The following is a 20320-nucleotide window of genomic DNA, read 5'->3' on the forward strand; positions in this document are numbered from 1 at the left end:
GTTGACAAATTTAAAATTATAGAAGAAAAAAATACCTAATCTATCATGGCCAAAATGGATATTTCCATCTCCCCATTTGACCATTTTGTTCATCCACTAATTGCCCCCGCCAGCTAACAAACTAAGGTCAACATGGTCATTTCAGAATCCAGAATATACCCAACGAACGATCTCAGGCTTTATTTTGATACCTCCGGAGATTTATTAAACTCATATCGTTATCACCAATCATCGTCTTTAAAATGCGCCGCGAGCGAATCGGGAGGCGCACAAAGGAATCGGCGAGGATCGATCTCCTCCATGGCCGCCTCCGATGTTTTCGCCGCGCCGGCGACGGAGGGCTATTGCTACATAAGGCTTCCTTCGGAGCCGGAAATCGCGGAGCTGCCGCCGAGAATATTTGACGAGTTACCCACCGCCGCGATTGTCTCCGTCTCCCGACCGGACGCCGGAGATTTCACGCCCTTGCTACTTTCCTACACCATCGAGTTCCAGTACAAGCAGGTGCCAGCACCGGGGATCTCTCGCCTTCTATTTTAGATTTCTCGTTATGGCGAGTTAACGCCGGTTTTTAATTTGCTGATATTTGCCAGATGTTCATACATAAAAACAGAAAAACTAGTCGCAGCTGAAGGATGTTTTTAATCATAGCATCTTTTTTCCCCCCTTTTAATGCGAATGGGGTTCGTCTGCTGGTAGTAAATAGGGTACAAATGCTATGATGGAGAAATGTTAATGCATTTTTGAATTTTCTCTTGGTAACAAGTGCATAAAGGAATTGGAACCATATTATTGATGTGTTTGCTTTATAGTTGGTATGTGAATATGTTCATTTACTTGAGACTATGGTTGACCATCCTTTTTTTCCTTTGTACATTGTTTCGGTGTGATGAGAATGATTTGACCAATTTGGTTCATCATGAGCAGCTAATGAAGTAAGGCATTAATTTTGGTGTTCTTACTTTGAGTGATATTGCTATTTTTGCCTTTGGATATCCCTTCTATTTTGTTTTCACACAACTTCTTTGGTTAGCTTATGAATAATTGTTTTTTTTTTAAAAAAAAATTTTGCTGACAAACTTTACTAGTGTTGATGTTCAAAGTGAGCTAATATCCAGTCATTGAGTTAGGACGAAAACAAATGAGTATTGATTTGGGGTAAGAAGCAAAAATGAAAAAGGAAGAATGTGCACTCAAAATACAATCAGAGAATTGTGCAGTTTAGGTAAAATGATGGGTGATAAACAAATGCTTGTAATTTCTATACCAATCTGAGAGTATTTGGCTCAAGAACATTTCTAAGATGTAGATGTTAGCAAACCATGTACTAAGTTAATGGATCTGATTATGCCTTCCATATAACACATTCAATTTATTGTCATAGATTGCTTATGAAATATTGCTTCAAAATAAGTGAAATCTATATGGAACTGAAAGGAAACTTTATGTTCATAGTGATGGATGATGTTTGGAACATGTGATACTGTGTACTGATAGCAAACTTAAGTCTGTAAATTATTGGTTTTTTTATTGACCGTATCCCTTCAAATTATTTAGGTTGCATGACTTAGTTATTCTCAAGAGGTAAGTTGTTTCTTAATTTCATTCATTACTCGTCTTCTTGAATCTTGATCAAAAAGAGGTTGTCTGATAGGTCATTTGTTTGCACTATTCCATGCATCTTTTTGATATTCAGTAAGTATTTTTCTAATATTTTAATTATGCAACAACATTTTATGAATTTGGGTTGTAATGCAAAGGCTTTTAAAATGTTCTTGAGAATCAAATCACTTTTTGTGTTTTGCATTTTTTTAATCTACATTAGTTTTCTTTCTGTTTTATGGAAAATTTTTGTTCATATTTTTTTCCTAGTAAAAACATTTTCTTGAGCTTAGTTCATCCCATCCATACTGTCATCTAATGCATAAATGCTATTTCATTCATCAGTTCAAATGGCACTTGGTAAAGAAAGCCTCACAAGTTTTGTATCTACATGTTTCTTTGAAAAAGCGTGCTTTTTTAGAGGAACTTCATGATAAACATGAACAGGTGCGTAACTCCTACATAATCCCAATATCTTTTATTTATAGTAAGATTTTTCTCACTAAAAATCAGTTTGCCCTTTGAAAATAGTGATAAACATATAATATTCACAACATGAATTTCTTCTTACAAATTTTCCCATGATTCTGCATTTACGTCTTGTTTTACTATACATGTTTGTTGAAAATATGAGTTTGTTGTGATTGCCATCTGCCATTCTGCCCTTTAAGCTCATTGTCATCAAACTGTCATAACTATTTGAGGTCAACTGCATGAAATTTATGCTCTGCACAAGGCTATATCATTTAGTAATGCTTAGGGGTGTAAATGAGCCAAGCTGCTCGTGAGCTATTCGAAGCTCGATTCGATAAAAGCTCGTTTGAGCTCGTTTAATGAGGCTCGTTAAGATAAACAAACCAAGCTCAAGCTTCACAATATTCGGTGCGTTAGCTCGTGAACATGTTCGTTAAACTCATAAATCAACTTTTAAATAAAAAAATAATAGTTTTGATATTGAATTTATAGATTTTACACTCTACTTATGAAAAACATATACAAATATATTAAATTTATTTATTAGAATAAAATTATACTTTTTTTAAAATATATAATTTAGTTTTTAATGAATATTTAAATTTATAATTTATATTTATTAAGTTCGTTTAGGCTCGATAAAAGCTCGAATAAGCTCGTGAGCCATGAATATATTCGTTAAATAAAGCTCGAGCTCGGCTCGATTATAAACGAGCCAAACTCAAACATCCAAGAGTTCGGCTCGGCTCGGCTCGATTACACCGCTAGTAATGCTAATGCTAGTATCTTTAAATTACTTTTACCATCTCCTAAATCACTTTTGATTAGGTTAAGTAGAGTTTTCTTTAGTCTCCCTCTATCCTTTACCTTCCAACTCTAAATCTCTTATTGAATTAACATGTTTTTAACAATATGATTTATTGATCTTTGAACATGTCTATCCCATCTTAATCCACTTTTCTTTTATTTTATCATCTGTTGAATCTAATTTCTCCTATTATTATAATTTATTATTATCTTTTGACCCAATGGGACCCCGCAATGGTATGAGCTTCATGTACCCTTTTATCTTTTGACAACCTCACACATCCATCTTAATATTATCATCTCTGCTACATTATCAATGTAAATGTTCTTTTTCTAATTGCCCGATACTCTCATAGCTTAAGTATGACCTACCACACCACAAATATTTTCTTTTAACTCGTGAGCACACAATTATCACAGAAGACTTTGGGCTCATAAATTTCAACCACTCACTCTTACCTCAAGTTTAATTTTCTTGTACGTATCAATTAGCATTATATCTTCTTGAAATAACATTCATTAATGAGCTATATCTTGTACATGATTGATAAGTTGATTTAGTCCTAATTTGAAGAGATAGACTTAGAGATGACTCATGATGTAAACAATGTTTATGAGAAAATTATTTATTACATTCTTAGTAGTACATTCCCCTTGAGCTATTAGAAGGAAAATTTCATATGACTATGACGAACTATATGTTTTGAGTTAGTGTTCAATAGTTAATAAAACACATTGTGGGTTTTTTGTCCTCTTTTGTGTGACTAATAGTCAAATTTAATATTCATTTCTCTTTATGTCATCTACTGAAGGTTAAAGAATGGCTTCAAAATCTTGGTCTAGGGGAGCAAGTGCCTTCAGTTCAAGATGATGATGAAGCTGATGATATATCTGTTCTGTACCCGAATGGGGAGAATACTGCAGCTAAAAGCAGGTAATTTTAAGTTCACAATTCCATAACGTAGAAATAAAAAAGACAACAAAAATTTGACATGGTCAAATAAATTGCACTTTCCTAACTTAGGGAGATGTGCATCGCTCGAACTTGAATATGAGTATTTGTCATGAATATGGATCTATGTATTTGCTATGTGATTTTCTAAAGATTTTACACAAGATTAATGGGGGTATTAGTGTCTGACTAAGAGTGTTGGTGTCACTGTTAGGTCTCCCACACTAGTAAGGGCGTAGATGAAGAGTAGACTATTGTTTCTTTGAAAATATTTACAACCACAGCATATGACAAGTTATACCTATGCTTCATGCTAGATAATGGCTTCTACAGGATGACATCATCTAATTGTTGAACAACATTTATGATGCAAGGTGAGATATAGTGTGACTAAGGAAATTTATGAACTCATAATAGATTACACAAAAAGTGTATATTCTTTTAAATTGATTCATGATAAAAATACTTTTGTACTAGAGATAATGCAAGTTTTTTTTCTTTTCCTAAATTCAAAGTTTTCACAAGAACTGTCACGATGACTGTCCAAGTCCTAAAAAATGGAAGGCAATGGTGCATCAAAAATATAAAAAAACATAGCTTCTCAAGATGAATTTATTAAACAAGTGATTGATCAATGCGATAAATTTGTTGAGCTTTCAAGCTTCAGAAACTAGTGAAATGAACTTATGTATTTCTCAGAAGTCCAGACAAGTTAACAGGTCACAGTATCTCATCTATACGATAAAGACAAGCTTAGTTTGCATCATGCTGTTTAAAGTGTATTTAGCTTAGTGTTAAGGACTATTCTCTTGGTCTTTCCTTCCTTCAAAGAGAAGTAATTTGACAGCTGTAAGGCATTGCCATATCAGAGAAAGATTGTAAGTTTCTGGATGTTCAAACTATCCTATAGGTATTTGAATTGGTTTTCTTTGCAATGAAGTGTAGTGGGGTCAATGGATCCAAACCCAGATGGTTATTTTAGATATGTTTTTTTCAGATAATCTGACTTACCTTTAAGAATGATATCGTCTAGATTTTCAGAAATCTTTCTAAATGAACTCAACAAATTCCATCTCCTGCTTTTGCTGAGTCACTGACTATTGTCTTATGCTGCTTGCTGCATCAAGTGCCACCAAGAGATTGACTAATAGGTAAAAGAATAATATTGAGGCTCAAAATCTACAATCAGATTCTTTTTTATTAAACAAGGATTTTTGACTTCTTTTTTTATATTATGAGCTTTCTCTTCATTGAAATGTACATAAAGGTAGACTGAAGAATGATGTTTTTTCTTTTGAGGAAATTATCAAACAAATAATAGTATATTTGGAATTGAAGTTCATTTTATTTTAACCTTGCGCTTGGATCTATGCACCTCAGTGATGCAAAACGTCTGATCTTTGTCCTTGTACTTACAAAATTGCTTAGGTTTCAGTTAATTAACTTGTATTGATCTTCACTAAGAATTTATAGTCAAGATGGTCTCTTTTCGGTTTTTACACTTAAGATTTTCACTCTTTACTCAGAGATATACCTTCTAGTGCTGCATTACCGATCATCTGTCCAACACTTAGAGGGCAGCCCTCCATTTCTGACAGGGCTAAAGTGGCTATGCAGGGGTATCTTGATCACTTCTTTGGCAACCTGGACATTGCAAATTCTAAAGAAGTATGAATCTATCACATAACATACCTTGGTTAATATTGAATTGTACTTTGATTTTGAACTGTTGCTTGTCAAAGCCATATTCAACATGCATTTTTTTATTTCATTAGTATTTTGATAGCTTTCTTTTGTCGTTTTTGGTTGTATATTAGACTGCGATAACATTTTGTTTTCTTCATGTTCTTTAAGGATGCACTTACTTGGAGGGAAATTGGAGAAATTAAAGTGAAAAAAGAAGAATAATTAGATGGAAAATATTTTTTCTTATGTTTATTTGGAAGAAAGAGGAAATGAAAAATGAAGAGACTTATGATCTTTTCTTTTCTTTAAAACAATCCATGCGAAAGTGGACAAGAAGTTGGAAGGAAGTGTTCTTGCTTTCCTCTTTGTCAAATAATATTAAAATTATTTTATTTCATCTCACTTTTAGTTCACAATAAATAATGAAAAGTAACAATAATTCTCTCTACACTTCTCTTTCCAAGTGAAGAGGGAAAAAATTTGAGGATGATACCATTGGCAGTCCCTTCTACATATATATTGTTCATCAATATAATATTACTTATAGGCCCCTGTAATATATGCTATTTATAAATCAATCTGTAACACTTCTCTCAAGCTGGTGCAAAGATATTATGAAAACCTAGCTTGGTACAAATATAGTAGATCCTAAGACCTCTTAAAGACTTGGTTAGAAGTCCGTTAATTGATCATCAGAACTCACAAATGCTGTCACAATTAGATTGCACCTTTCTTGACAAAATAACAATTAATGGCGCCTATGTGTTTTGTTCTCTCATGGAACTCAACTAGAAGCTATGTGTGTGGTGGTCTGATTGCCACATTACAACTTGGATAATATCTATTTAACTCATATAAGGTCATTGTAGCTATGGCTATAGCCTCTGCCCTTGATCTGGCTACGACACTTTGCTTCTTGGCTTTTCAAAACATCAGCTTAGCTCCCAAAGGATGCAAGAGTCTGATATAGATCTCTTGAAAGTTGGGGAACCTGCTTAGTTTACATCAGTACACCCTACAATCTGAAGGTGACCTCAATCATGATAGCTGAAACCTTGTCCTAGAGGATTCTTCAAATATTGTAGGATCCTCAAGGTGACCTCTAAATGATCATGACATTGAGGTCTAAGGAATTGGCTGATGCACTTACTACGAATGATATATTTTTCTGGAGGAATTGGGCCTTTAAACCAGTAGATAGTTCAGTTTGCTAACATATCTATATTTTTCTGGATCAAATAATGATAGGGGTGGACACGATCTAGTGTTTCAGTTTTATATAGGCAAACTGAAACCAAATTGAATTCTTTTTAGTTTGAAAAAAAATCAAACCAAGACCTTTAAGTTGAAACCAAACCAAAATTTTAGTTTGGTTCAATCTGAATCAAAATTTTAATTAAAAGGGAAATCACAAACTAATTTCTCAGGAAATTTTTCCATCCTTTCACTCATCTTACCTCCTTTTTCATTTCTTCCTTCCAAGTTTTGACTCAAGAATCAAGACAGCGTGATCCTTCCTAAAGATTTATATTCCAACTTTAAGATACATCACACCACTTGTTGAAAAAACATGCAAAATCTAAAATATTTTACTGTGTTTCTGAGAGTAAAATCCATTTCATCAATATATAGAATTTCTTCTCTTGACTAACTAGCTTCACCAAAAGCTGACCTCACTTAGTTGGAAAAAAATCACCTAATTATGTGCAGGTTTGTAAGTTTTTGGAGGTCTCAAGGCTGTCATTTTTGCAAGAATATGGACCTAAACTCAAAGAAGGTTATGCCACAGTAAAACATTTGGCAAAAGCTCAAAAGGGTGATGATGTTAAAGGTTGTTGTCCATGCCATTGGTTTAGTTGCTGTAGTAGAAGCAAGCAACAGGTATTCTTCAATTTTTTCCTGTCCAATGTGTAGGCAATCACATACTACAAAGTTTCAGAAAGTAATTCCTTTAAGTGTTACACATTGATTTTGAATATAATTTATGTTGCATGATTCCTGTTGAGAATAAATCTCTAAATTGTTTCCTTCATAGCTTAAGCATTTAGAACTCTTGATTGCATTGTCAAAAATTTTATATGAACAAGTCATGAGTTTGATTCCTAGGCAGCTTAATTGCTCTCATGAACTTAGGAACATACATGTAAAAATAATATAATACTAGGATGTGGGGCGTTGGTAAAGTTTCTGCTGTGTGACCTTGAGGTCACGGATTCGAATCGCGGAAATAGTCTTTTGCAATGTAAGGTAAGACCGCGTACAATAGACCTAATGTGCTCCGACCCTTCCCTGGGACTGTATTGGCGAGAGCTTCGTGCACCGGACTTCGTGCATCGGACTGTCCTTTTACTAGGATATACTTGAGGGGGTTATCTTGTATAATTTTTACATTGATGAATAGTGTCCTAGGGTAGGGACTATCTAGAACAATGTTGTTCATACCATAGGTATTTAAAATGCTATAGTGAATGGGATGATTACTTGTCCGGATAAAAGTATCTGTTTTAGGGCAATCAAGTTGCTATATATTTGGCAAAGGATCACATATTTCATGAGACCAAACAAATTGATATGAGATATCACTTTGTGCATGATTTGATATCACAATTCACAAGGTAATACTTCCACAAAGAAGGTTGCCAAAGATAACATCGTGGATATGTTAGAAAAGGTTCTTCGAAGCACTAACTTTTTTGTGTCAACTGACTTTTTTGAAGTCTATGTTGGCCCTGTATGGATTGCACGGAGTTACTTATATAGCAAAGATACATGAGGATATGAACTGCTTTGTTGTGAACCTTGAGAATGTTTGTCTTGTCCTCAGGTTGGGTACAGTGGTCACCATAATTGCACTAGTGTAACCAAGGCATTCACACTAGTTTGCTAAGTTGCTGTTGCTTGGAGAGTCAAACAAATTATATCAACATCAAGTTGAGTCTCTAAAATAGTGGAGACTGAACAAGTAGTAGTAAAATAACAAATTCTGAATAGAAGCAGAGTCAGCAAAGAGGGTTGGCTAACTCTGTCCAAGGTTTTGCATCTGTTCTTCTTTAACGGTTTAACCATTGCTGCTTGCTGTCCCTATGCCTTATTACAACATCATCCATCCCTTTTCTTGTGTATCTTCCATAGTTTTTACATTGTTGATCTGCTAACGTGATAAAGTTATCAACTAGTATTAGTTAGTTTCATATTGGTTGAGAGTTGAGACTAGAGCAAACCATCTTGTGCCCTCCAAAGAGCTGCATTTTTCTTTTCTGCATCTACATTATGTATATTAATTGGGCATCTTTTACAGGTTTGGGCTGTGTTAAAACCAGGGTTCTTGGCTTTACTGGAAAACCCATTTGATACAAAGATTTTAGATATAATCGTTTTCGATGTATTACCACATGCAAATGGAGAAAAGGGAAGCCAAATTCTTCTAGCGAGAGAAACAAAGGAACGTAATCCTTTGCATTCTGGGTTTCAGGTAAAATCTCCTTTAAAATGGTAAGAGGTTTTTTTCCATGATAAAATGTCTATAACAATAATTCTTTTTTTCTTGGCCCTAGATGAAAAGAAAATTCTCTGTTATTATCATTGAAACAACATACTTGTATTATGTTGTTGCTAGGTGGCCTAGCACTAAATGGGTATAGCCTTTTAATAAGAATTACCAAATTAGCACAGGCCATTAGAGTCATTTTATTTTAGTGTATTTTCTACTCTGAGATTTCATTCATTTATCTCAGTCATTATCTACTTTTTGAGAATGATATTGGCAATTTTTGTGTTGTTCATGTGATTGTACTGAAGGTATTCTGTGGGAGTCGTACAATAAAGTTACAAATGAGCAATAATGCAAAGGTTAAAGAGTGGGTTGCAGCAATAAATGATGCTGGATTGCAGCCTGCTGAAGGGTGGTGTAATCCTCATCGTTTTGGCTCTTTTGCGCCACCAAGAGGCTTACTTGAAGATGATAGCTATGTTCAATGGTTCGTTGATGGCCAAGCTGCATTTGAAGCAATTGCTTCTTCAATTGAACAAGCAAAATCACAGGTCTCTTTGATTTTAGAGATAGTCTTTACTCTTTAACAATAAATTCTAATTTTGATTTGAAGTATAAGATTATTCACTAAGGAGTCTGACACAGATATTCATAACCGACTGGTGGCTTTGTCCAGAGTTGTATCTACGACGTCCTTTTAGTGTTCATGACAGTTCCCGGCTTGATATTCTGCTAGAGGCCAAAGCTAAGCTGGGTGTTCAGGTACCATGTACTGTTAGTTTTTATTCTCTACATTTTATTTCAAAAAATTCGACAAAGTCACCTATAGTTGTTTTTACTTGTGCATTTGGGATGTTAAATCATTGCTTCATAGTAGTCTTGATTTTTATACTTTGGAGTTTTAAGGTGGTAGCTTCATTGTTAGGAAAAAGTTCATTCTTTCATTAGTATGATTTATTCAGAGTTAGAAACTAAAATATATTTAATATTTTAAAAATCCTATGTAATTATTATTGTTGTTGCTAATGTAACTGTTGCTATTCTTTTTATAGTTATAGTTTTTTAAAAAGATCTTGTAAAAGCCTTATTATTATTTAGTATACTTAGATGTTTGAAATGATGACAGATAATTAATAAACTAAAACTGGACAAGTTTATGTTACAAATATAAACGGTAACAGAATAGAAGTGATCGTCATTCAATTTACGTGTTACATGAGCTACACCAAGATGTTGAGATATTCCAATTCTTATTCAAGTTTTTTGTTCTTTTTCTTATTTCTTTTCTCTTAGTTAGCCTTTAACAATGTCATCTGTTGCTGTGTATGAGCAATTATTAAGATCATCAAGTGAATTACAGAAAATTGAGTGTATAATTAATGGCATGAACATAATTAACATAATTGCTCCATGATTACATTTTGAGTTACACTGCATCCATATTACAACAGCTTGTATGAGAACATGGCATGGGTGTGGATCAAGTGCGTGACTTGTGGATGAGTATCTGGTCATCTGGTGTAATGTTTCTTATGTGCTTTTAAAATCTTACTGGTTACTACTAATAACCAGCATTATGTATGCACTAAAGGATTAACATGTTAGTCTAGACAATTTGGTTCAATCTACTATGAATTTTGATGGATCACATTGTATTAACAAAGATTCCTTGGGTTATTCCATGGGTCCCTGACTAAAGTTGAGTAGTAAATCTTAATCTATTATCTGATATGAAATCTTAGGTTCAATCTTGAGACATTAGTCTCACTTTAGTTTGTGGAGCAGGAACATCTTTTGTCTCTAATTCATTCCAAAAGTTTAGCATTTTTTTTCCAGATTTATATTCTTCTCTATAAGGAAGTGCCTCTTGCTTTGAAGATTAATAGTGTATATAGTAAAAGAAGATTACTAGGTATCCATGAAAATGTAAAGGTTCTACGCTATCCAGATCACCTGTCAACTGGCATTTATTACTGGTAGGCCTTTTTTTGTTATTTTATCTTCTTGATTTTAGGTAGTTTGTTATTAATGTGCAAAACTTATACTATACTAGGTCCCACCATGAGAAAATTGTTACAGTTGACAATGAAATAAGCTTTATTGGAGGACTTGATTTGTGCTTTGGGCGCTATGACAACTTTGAGCACAAAATTGGGGACGTGCCTCCTTTTGTTTGGCCTGGAAAGGACTATTATAATCCTAGGTAATTTTCCCCAATAAATGACAGTACCAGAGGATGAATCTAACTAGTTGTGGTGATTCTATTTTTGTGAATTTATCTCATTCAATACTTTTGTAGAGAATCTGAACCAAACTCTTGGGAAGATACTATGAAAGATGAACTAGACCGTGAAAGATATCCTCGAATGCCATGGCATGATGTCCAATGTGCTTTATGGGGACCGCCTTGTCATGATGTTGCAAGGCACTTTGTCCAACGATGGAATTATGCCAAGGTTATATTCCTTTCGAGACTAGAAATATTCCGGTAGAAAAAATATTCTATTTTACCAGAATCAAATCTCTTATGAGTCTTTAGGTTCTTATTTATTTTTGTCTTGTAGAGAAATAAAGCTCTGAATGAACAAACAATCCCACTCTTGATGCCTCAGCAGCACATGGTTATTCCACATTACATGGGAAGTAGAGAACCAAACCCTTACATTGAGAAACAAAATGTCTTCTCACAAGATATTACAAAGCAATTTCCATTTTCTCCATGTCAAGATATTCCACTTATTTCATCCCTTGAACCTGATGTGCTTTCAAAGAATGAGGGTGATGCTAAGGTTAATGGATTGATCAGGACTGGTTTATCTGAACAGCCAACCAGATCCAGCCAATGCCAGAATAACTCTTTTCAAAATGCAAACGTTGGACAATCAGTTAAAGATGTACAGAAGAAAGAATTTGTTGATGATCTTAGTTATCCCAAAGCTCGGAAAGAACAAAATTTTAATTTAATAAACCAACCACCCATTCAAAATGTGGAGTGGTGGGAGACACAGGAGCGAGGTAGACAACTAGAATCTACAGATGAATCAAGACAAGTTGGTCCAAGGACTTCATGTCGGTGTCAAGTATGTAAAAAATCACTTGGAGAAAATTGGAACATTATTATCTATTCATGTTTGCTCTGCTGCCTCTGATTTTTTTTGATCTAAAGTAGTTTCATAGTATTGTTTTAGTGTGCTCACGAGAAACCTCATCATGTCATATACAGTTTGGAGCACGGCTCAAAATCTCATTTTGTGTTGTAGTTTTTGTCCCCATCTGAAACTAGATGCTATAAAATCTATTTTATAGTTTTCACTACTTTATTATTCTACTCGATTTGCTTGTTAAGTGGGCTTTAGAAATTGCAAAATAGATCTATAACAAGCTTCATGAATGAGGATAATATTGTTGTGGTTGTTAGGTTCATTGCTACTATTCACTCCCCAATTGAAGAGATGTTAAGAGAAACAACAAATTGAAACCTCTATAACTCTATTACTATTGTTCACAAGACTTAAATTTTTATGTCAAAATTATGTAAACCTGGGAAGACAGATTTGCAACATGTTTTTTTTTTCTTTTTAAAATTATTTTTTATCTTTATTTTAAGGTATGTGACATTATGCTTTTTGTTCATCACTTGATTGTAACAAATCTTATTTTTCTGATAATACTCTAGATAAGTTACATTAACCTTGGATTCACCTTAACTAATTGAAACCATGTGAGCTAATAGAACTTGGTTTGTTTTCTACCATAATAAGATATGATATCTTTAAGAACTACCTAGCTTTGTTGGACATCTAAGAATAAGGTAGGTAACAACAATTATTCTCATAGTGAATGATGGAAATTTGATATTTGTAGAATCCACGTTTAATAGATTCAGATTGATTTTTGACACGCAATTGAAGACATACACTTGCAAGATGAATGCAGAGAATTTATTGATTTATGTTTATTTTACCACCAATAGTAATGTGTGCATTTCATCTTCTTAGCATAGCAATAAGCTCTTGGCATTGTATCATTTTCTTGCCCATAATTGCCGGTTAATTTAGCCTAGTGTTAATGCCAATATATTCTGCAGCACATCTCACTTGTATGTACATTGTGTGAGCCATATGTAGTGAATTTAGGCGATCTACTTGCCCACAGGAGACAAGTGATATGTATCTCATGGTTTTTAGAAGTTATATTCCCTTGGTTGTAGTTGTTTCATTTAGTTGAATCAGTATATGGGCATATTCTGAGGTTGATCATGGCCTGTTAGCACAGGTTATCAGAAGTGTTGGTCCATGGTCGGCTGGTACGAGCCAAACAGAAGAAAGCATTCACAAAGCTTATGTTTCTCTTATCGAAAAAGCAGAACACTTCATATACATTGAGGTATGGAGGTTCTTTTTCCTATGAATGACGTTTATGTTTTCTTGTTATTGATATTATCTTGTTAATATGTTTTAGTTCTCTACTAATGGATTCTCTAAGACATGCCTAAGACTTCAAAATTTGTGTTCATGCCTTCTAGCTATAATTGTTTTTGGATGTATAGTAGTGAACCATCTATGTGTTTTCCTATACTGAGTACACAAGTTTCTGTGTTGCCATGGTTCATGAAATGAGCATCTAAGCTTCATTTCCGGGCTTTTGTAGAAATTGATGTTGAGTAACAGGATTTTGCCATTTTTAGATTACTTCTAAACCTTTGTTGGGATTGTTTCCTTTTTTCTTGTAGCTAGTGTTCTGTTTCTTCCTTTGCTCTTTTTTGCAAGTGCCCTATTTGGCCACTCTGCCTATGACCCTATGATTGATATATCTTCTTGGACTTTAGTTTGCCCCAATTTTGTTCAATATATCTATTCTTGTTCTTTGAATTCTTTTGGTGAGAATAAGATCATGAGCTTCACTCAACTTCAATTGGGTAAATCTAGAAGGATTACTTACTAGTATCTATCTGACATGGATTCTACATGGATGATAATAGGATTGATTCCCATAATGGAAAGCAATCCCCATCAACTACAACTAACTTGTGAGTTGCTTAAATTCATTGATCTCATATGAAATAGAGGCACCTCTGACAATTGATAGTTCAAATATATGTAGTTTCACATAACTGATTTATCCTACATATTTGGTAGAGCCCTTTTCAGATCTGAGATGCTCTTCTAATTCCAGTTGTGGAATGGAAATATTGAAAGTTTACTTTTTGTCACATTCATAGTTCTTTTTAAACTATTGTTCTACTTATGGTCTTGAATTTCATGAAATATTTGTATGTTCATTTATTTGGTAGGAATATTGAAAAATTCTTGTCACAAAATAATGATATTTGGATTGAATTTTACAACAGTATATTCATATATCCTTATTTCTCTCACTTCTAAAACCGAGTTGGTAATAGCATTTAGTTATTTGCTTATTTTGTATATAATTAAATTCATGATCAAAAGATAATGTGGGACTAATAATTTCTAACAACGTTTTCTTGCTTTTTCCAGAATCAATTTTTCATATCTGGACATGAAGGAAACTATATAATAAGAAACCGTGTACTTGATGCATTGTTTAAGCGAATCATCAAAGCAGAAAAAGATAATAAATGCTTCAGGGTTATTATAGTTTTGCCCTTGTTACCTGGATTTCAGGTAGTACTGTAGAACACACCTTTGTTTTTAATTTTTTTAAATGTATTTTCTTTATGTTAACATCGTTAACTGCAGGGAGGCATAGATGATGCTGGTGCTGCATCCGTACGGGCAATCATGCACTGGCAATATCAAACCATTTGTAGAGGTTCTCATTCAATAATTCAAAAACTTTATGATAGAATGGGTCCTAGAGCCCATGATTTTATTTCATTCTATGGACTTCGAACATATGGCAAGCTTTCAGACGGTGGTCCTCTGGTTACAAATCAGGTGTATACATTTGATGTTTTTGTAACCTTCACATTTTTTTCATTCATTGTTGTCAAAATTAGCTTGTAAAATCAGATTGATAGGATGGGTGGGAATGGTCATGAAAAATTCAAAATAAAAAATATGAAAGAAAATGAAATAGATTTGTTGATATAAATATATAACATTCAAACAATCGATATAAATATAACACTGTCAATGTTAGTTTTAAAATTTTAATATTATTTAGTAATAATGGGATATTATTTAATTTTAAAAATGATTCAAATGAGTAAATATAACAATATTAAATTATTTATGTTAAGAATATTAGAATATTCAGGTTTGATTAAATAATATTTTTTCTTGGTACTAATCCCAATAATGATAGGCCCATTGGTATTGGGATGGCCACGATTACAGTGGCACCATTGGGCCTCTATTATCTGTTGCCATGATCATGATCATGCAATGGATTCCACCAGAAATATTGTTAGGGCATTCTGTTTGTATGATTTATTGCCACTTTTTTTCTTTCATTTTGAGATTCATGACCACAATTTGTTTCTTATCTTGACATGAGAGGCCTTCTTCACTCTTTTATTCTACCAGGTTTATGTTCACAGCAAGCTAATGATAGTTGATGATCGGGAGGTGTTGATCGGTTCCGCTAATATTAATGATAGAAGCTTGTTAGGATCAAGAGATTCTGAGGTACAATCAATTATCACACTTTTTAGTTATTCTAAGAATCATCTGAAGTGAGCAAGAATTTCACAATAAATATATGTTGTTAAAAAAGTTAATATGTGGACATCTACCATTTTACCATAAATGACTTGTTTATCTCAGATTGGTATACTTATAGAAGATAAAGAATTTGTTGATTCACTCATGAATGGAAAGTCATGGAAAGCAGGAAAATTTTCCCTTACTCTTCGCCTCTCACTGTGGCTGGAACATCTAGGACTTCATTCTGGAGAGGTTTGTAGTTAAGTTGCTATTTTCTCATAGGAGTCTTATCTGATTTGTGATGTCAGGTTCTTTGAAAATTTCAATTTGGTTGATTATGAAAATGTTCCTATTTTCACCTATGACTACAATCAATCACTGGTTTTTCATTTTTAATTTCCTCATTGTATTGATTCGACAGTACCTGCAACATTTTTCTTGCACATACTTCCCTTTTTACACTGTGGATTACCGTCTGCCCACTACCTGTTTGTGCTTATTGTTGAGTTTTATCGGATGGTTAATAGAGGGTGTAAAGCAAGCAATACATTCACTCTGCCTCAACAAGTCTTCTTAACCTGACCACCTGAGGATTCACTGTGAATTACCCTTCTGCTTTCAGATTACCTATGTCAGGATTTCCTCATTCTCTTGATGAACTTAATATCAATGTCAAAATTTTAATGTAGGTAGCGATTACAATCTCTAGCTAGAACAATATGGTGGCATCTCAGTTTAGCCTCAATGGTGACAATTTGGTCAATATGTTAAGATGTAGGCTAATTAAGAGGTTTTACATGCATGGATCGGCTATTATTGAGCTTAGGTATTTCAGGGAGTGGTTGGGTGCAACAAAGTTAATTTCTTGTCTATGTGGGTCATAATAATTTATATCAAAGGTAACCTAATTCTATGTATGGTTACTTATGTACTAGTGGAGCTGCCATTGAATCTTATGTATCATTGATGATTGAGCTATGAGTTACACTTTTGGTCCTGATGAAGATGTGGAATCTTAAGTAGGGGAGTCTTTTGTATTCCAGTTTTGTCTTAATTGGAAGTTGCTGGCTAGTCGAGAGAGTTTAGGCCTGTAGTTTGATTCAATAAAATTGATGGGGGTTAGTTCTTTCTCCTATACAAGTCATGACAAATACAACATTTCAACTATTTGTAACAAAGTTTCAAACAGGTGATGACCATTGTGTACAAAGTTGCATAAATTGTAATTGCAAACACTGGTTGATAATCTATCTATGAATTTTTTGTATTGGTCGTCGTATTGTAAAATCAGTGCCCTCCAATCTAAGATGATCTGACTCAAATTGGGTCATGCCCAACCTAACACGGCTCTAGATAAGGGTGAGCAAAAGTTCGGTTAAATCGAACAAATCGACTTAACTGACTGAATTTAAAAATTCAATTTGATTATTTTAGAATTTCAGTTTTTTTTTCCAAAAAAAATTGGTCATATTGGTTAATTCGGTTCAGTTTCAGTTTTAAAATTCCTTATTTGGTTAAACCGAAGAAACTAAAATAAAAAAATTAATTGGTAAATTTCTAAGTTAGTGAACCCATAAATCCCTAACTAATCGATAAATCTCTCATAAATTCGGTTAATTCGATTGAAAATCGAATTAACCGATATTTTATTAGTTTGATCGGTTCGGTTAGTTCCAAAAAATTTAGTTTATTCGGTTTCGGTTAATTCAGTTTGGTTCACTTGTAATCGAATACTTAGTCCTGTTAGGATCAAAAGGGATTTAGATATGTCCACAATGACATAATATTATCCATTTGGAGCCTAAACCCTTATGATTTTATTTTTGGGCTCTACCCAAAAGGCCTCATACCAATGTAGATATCTTTCCCTTATAAACCCATGATCTTTCCTATGTGTTTTCAATGTGGGACTTTGTTTGCAACCTTGCAGCCCAACAATCCCCCCCTCGAACGAAGGACCACAGACTCTTTGACTTCCGATCCTCGACCCACTAAGTCTTTCTGTCCCTCGATCCACCCGACCTACTAGGACTTCCTCGTCTAGCCGTAACCAGGACTTCCTGCCTAGTGTTTGGTCCTCATGATCTGGACACGGAAGCCCCCACTCCTTTCGTTTGAGGTCAATATTTCACTCACATAGTTTGATTGGACCATGACTCTTGTGCACAATCGGCGGTTCGTCCTTCTGGTAGTCCAGGCTCTGATATCAATTGTTAGGACCAAAAGGATTTTAGATATCTTCACAATGACATGATATTGTCCACTTTAGGTCTAAACTCTCATGGTTTTATTTTTGGGCTCTACCCAAAATGCCTTGTACCAATGGAGATATTTTTCTCTTATAAATCCATGATCTTTCCCATATGTTTTCAATATGGAACTTTGTTTGTAACTTTACACCCCAACAAGTCCTAGCTCTAGATAATAGGCCATGTTGAGCATGACTTGAGTTGGTGTTAGTCTATCTTAGACTTGTGCATGGTCATGCTTGGAATAGGCTTGAGTTATAAAAAAAACATAAAATGTATTATATTTTATTTTTGGTTAGGGATAACATGATTTAAAACAAATATGATTTTTGTAAATAAAATATGGACAAAGAATACAGCCTTAAACTATGACATCATGTGGGATGGGCCAGTATTACGTTGCAGAAACAACAACAAAAAAAGTTGATATAAAATCTAGATTATTACATTACTATGTGCTCCATTGATTCTCATACTTCTTTTACAATGTTACTTTGACTCATAAAGTTTGTAAAGGGACATAAGATAGAAAATTTCCATTGTATCTGATAATCTTCATTATAATCGTTGCAGATTGGTAAGATTAGAGATCCAGTCAGCGACACAACATACAATGACATCTGGATGGCCACAGCTAAGGTGCAGAAATTCAAAAATATCATGTGCTTTCTTGGAAGCAATGCCTTGACTCTATTTTTTTCATTATAATTCTTCTTATGTAATAAGTCACATCGTGTATATCAATTATCAGAATTGAAAGGAGATGGGGAATTAAAATATAAATAGATGCGGTAAACCTAGATCAATAAATCACGAACATGTCCTAAAATTCAGAATATGACTTCCATCATATATAGAGTGACAAGCAAACACAGAACAAACTATTCAACGTGATACTCTACTAAGTTCAGTTTGTCGTCTGAATTGTCATAATACTCAGTAGTATCCTGTTGGAATAGATCAATCTAAAGGGGAGTTTTTGTTTCTGGAATGTTTAAAGGATTTCTACATATGTTTTGAGAATATCATATTGTTGTATTTTGATAAAGTTAAGTTTTTGCATACTAGGCTATTACATAGTAGAATCACATTCTAACAAAAAAAAGATAGTGGTTTCACCAAATAGTGGTAATTTTATGCATCCCTTGAGTGGGATACCGTAAATGCTTCAAGACAAATTATTCTCTCGTTCTTATTATGCTTATATGTAATCTGTCGTAGGAATCTGCCATCTCACAAATGCTTATTTATAATTCTCTAAACCCTGTGATTATATGAGATTTAGTTAAATGCGAAATGCTTTAAACATGTTAGAGAAATTTTAAGTTATTTCCAGTAATCTACGATCATACCTAGTAAAACAATAAAAGAAATTCACCGCACAGCTCTTATTTTCTTGTATAAGAATTTGTTAGTTGAACAAGCCTCATGTTTCCTCATGCTTCCTTATGTTCATTTGATGATTTCATTCGTCTTGGCAGACAAACACCACAATCTACCAGGAAGTGTTTTCTTGTGTTCCTAACGATCATATTGACTCCAGGTCTCAACTGTTTTCTTTGTTTGTTTCCTTTTTACCTTCAAATGTTTATTACCAGTCTAACTAATTGCTACCTTTGCCCAGATCGACATTCCGACAAAGCGCTAACTATTTTAAAGAGAAATTTGGGTACATAACCATTGATCTAGGCGTTGCTTCATCCAAGCTGGAGCCAAGTGAGGATGCAGAGCCGAAAGACACCAACCCAACAAAGCAGTTACAGTCCGTGAGAGGCCACCTCGTATCATTTCCTTTGAATTTCATGTGCAATGAGGACTTGAGACCTGCCTTTAGTCAAAGTGAGTTCTACGTGTGGCCTTTAGTTTTTCTTTAGCATATCTTCATCTTTGTGCCTATAAGTTCTCTCCCAAAGTATGGTATAACTGGGATACAAGAAATTCAAATTCCTAGCCAAGAATCCTATTCAGGCTCAACCATTTATATGCAAACTCCAGGTTCTCAGCCATTCTTTCCTGGGAATTCAGTTCTCTCCTACAGTTATTTCATGAATAGGGTCAGCCATTCTTTGTGATAGCAAATTTGTTTTTGCTAGTTCAGTTGATTAGGATCTCAGTTGTGATAACAAATTTCTTAGTCATGTAGAATTGATTAAAGTGTAAAAAAAACCCTGAAAGGCTCAGCCACGTAGAACAATTGTAAAATGTAATTTGATTGTATCTACGATGGATGCTTCTCATTTAAATTATTCATAAATGATTTGTATAATCTTTTGTATGTGTGTGCCAATCACATCCGAGTTCTCCCAAATTCGAGGAGTTTGTTTTTTTGCATGGATGCTTCCTGTTGAATAATTTGATCTAGATTCTCACAAGATTTCACTTTGATTTGATCCTTCTAGTTCTATAGGAAAGACATTTTTGGTGCTTATCA

At 34.0% G+C, this 20320-nt stretch overlaps 1 protein-coding gene across 3 annotated transcripts; it reads left to right on the forward strand.

Annotated features, from left to right (window-relative positions):
* The first annotated feature begins 206 nt into the window (after positions 1-206).
* On the forward strand, positions 207-20138 carry LOC121988726 (phospholipase D zeta 1-like). Of its 3 annotated transcripts, XM_042542303.1 has the most exons (21): positions 207-504; positions 1948-2049; positions 3696-3817; positions 4963-4986; positions 5362-5503; positions 7232-7402; positions 8820-8993; positions 9320-9562; positions 9657-9773; positions 10848-10987; positions 11065-11214; positions 11311-11467; positions 11576-12091; positions 13287-13397; positions 14510-14656; positions 14732-14929; positions 15521-15622; positions 15761-15892; positions 18463-18528; positions 19371-19432; positions 19514-20138. In XM_042542303.1, the coding sequence occupies exons 1-21, from the start codon at positions 301-303 to the stop codon at positions 19761-19763; spliced, it is 3330 nt and encodes a 1109-aa protein (XP_042398237.1). In that variant the 5' UTR covers positions 207-300; the 3' UTR covers positions 19764-20138. The 3 variants fall into 3 exon arrangements, with proteins under 3 accessions (XP_042398237.1, XP_042398238.1, XP_042398239.1); XM_042542304.1 differs by lacking the exon at positions 4963-4986 and having other exon boundaries at positions 19514-20137; XM_042542305.1 differs by lacking the exon at positions 4963-4986 and having other exon boundaries at positions 5434-5503; positions 19514-20137.
* Positions 20139-20320: the final 182 nt, after the last annotated feature.

The sequence above is a fragment of the Zingiber officinale genome, chromosome 6B (assembly GCF_018446385.1).
Source record: "Zingiber officinale cultivar Zhangliang chromosome 6B, Zo_v1.1, whole genome shotgun sequence".
Taxonomy (NCBI): Eukaryota; Viridiplantae; Streptophyta; class Magnoliopsida; order Zingiberales; family Zingiberaceae; genus Zingiber; species Zingiber officinale.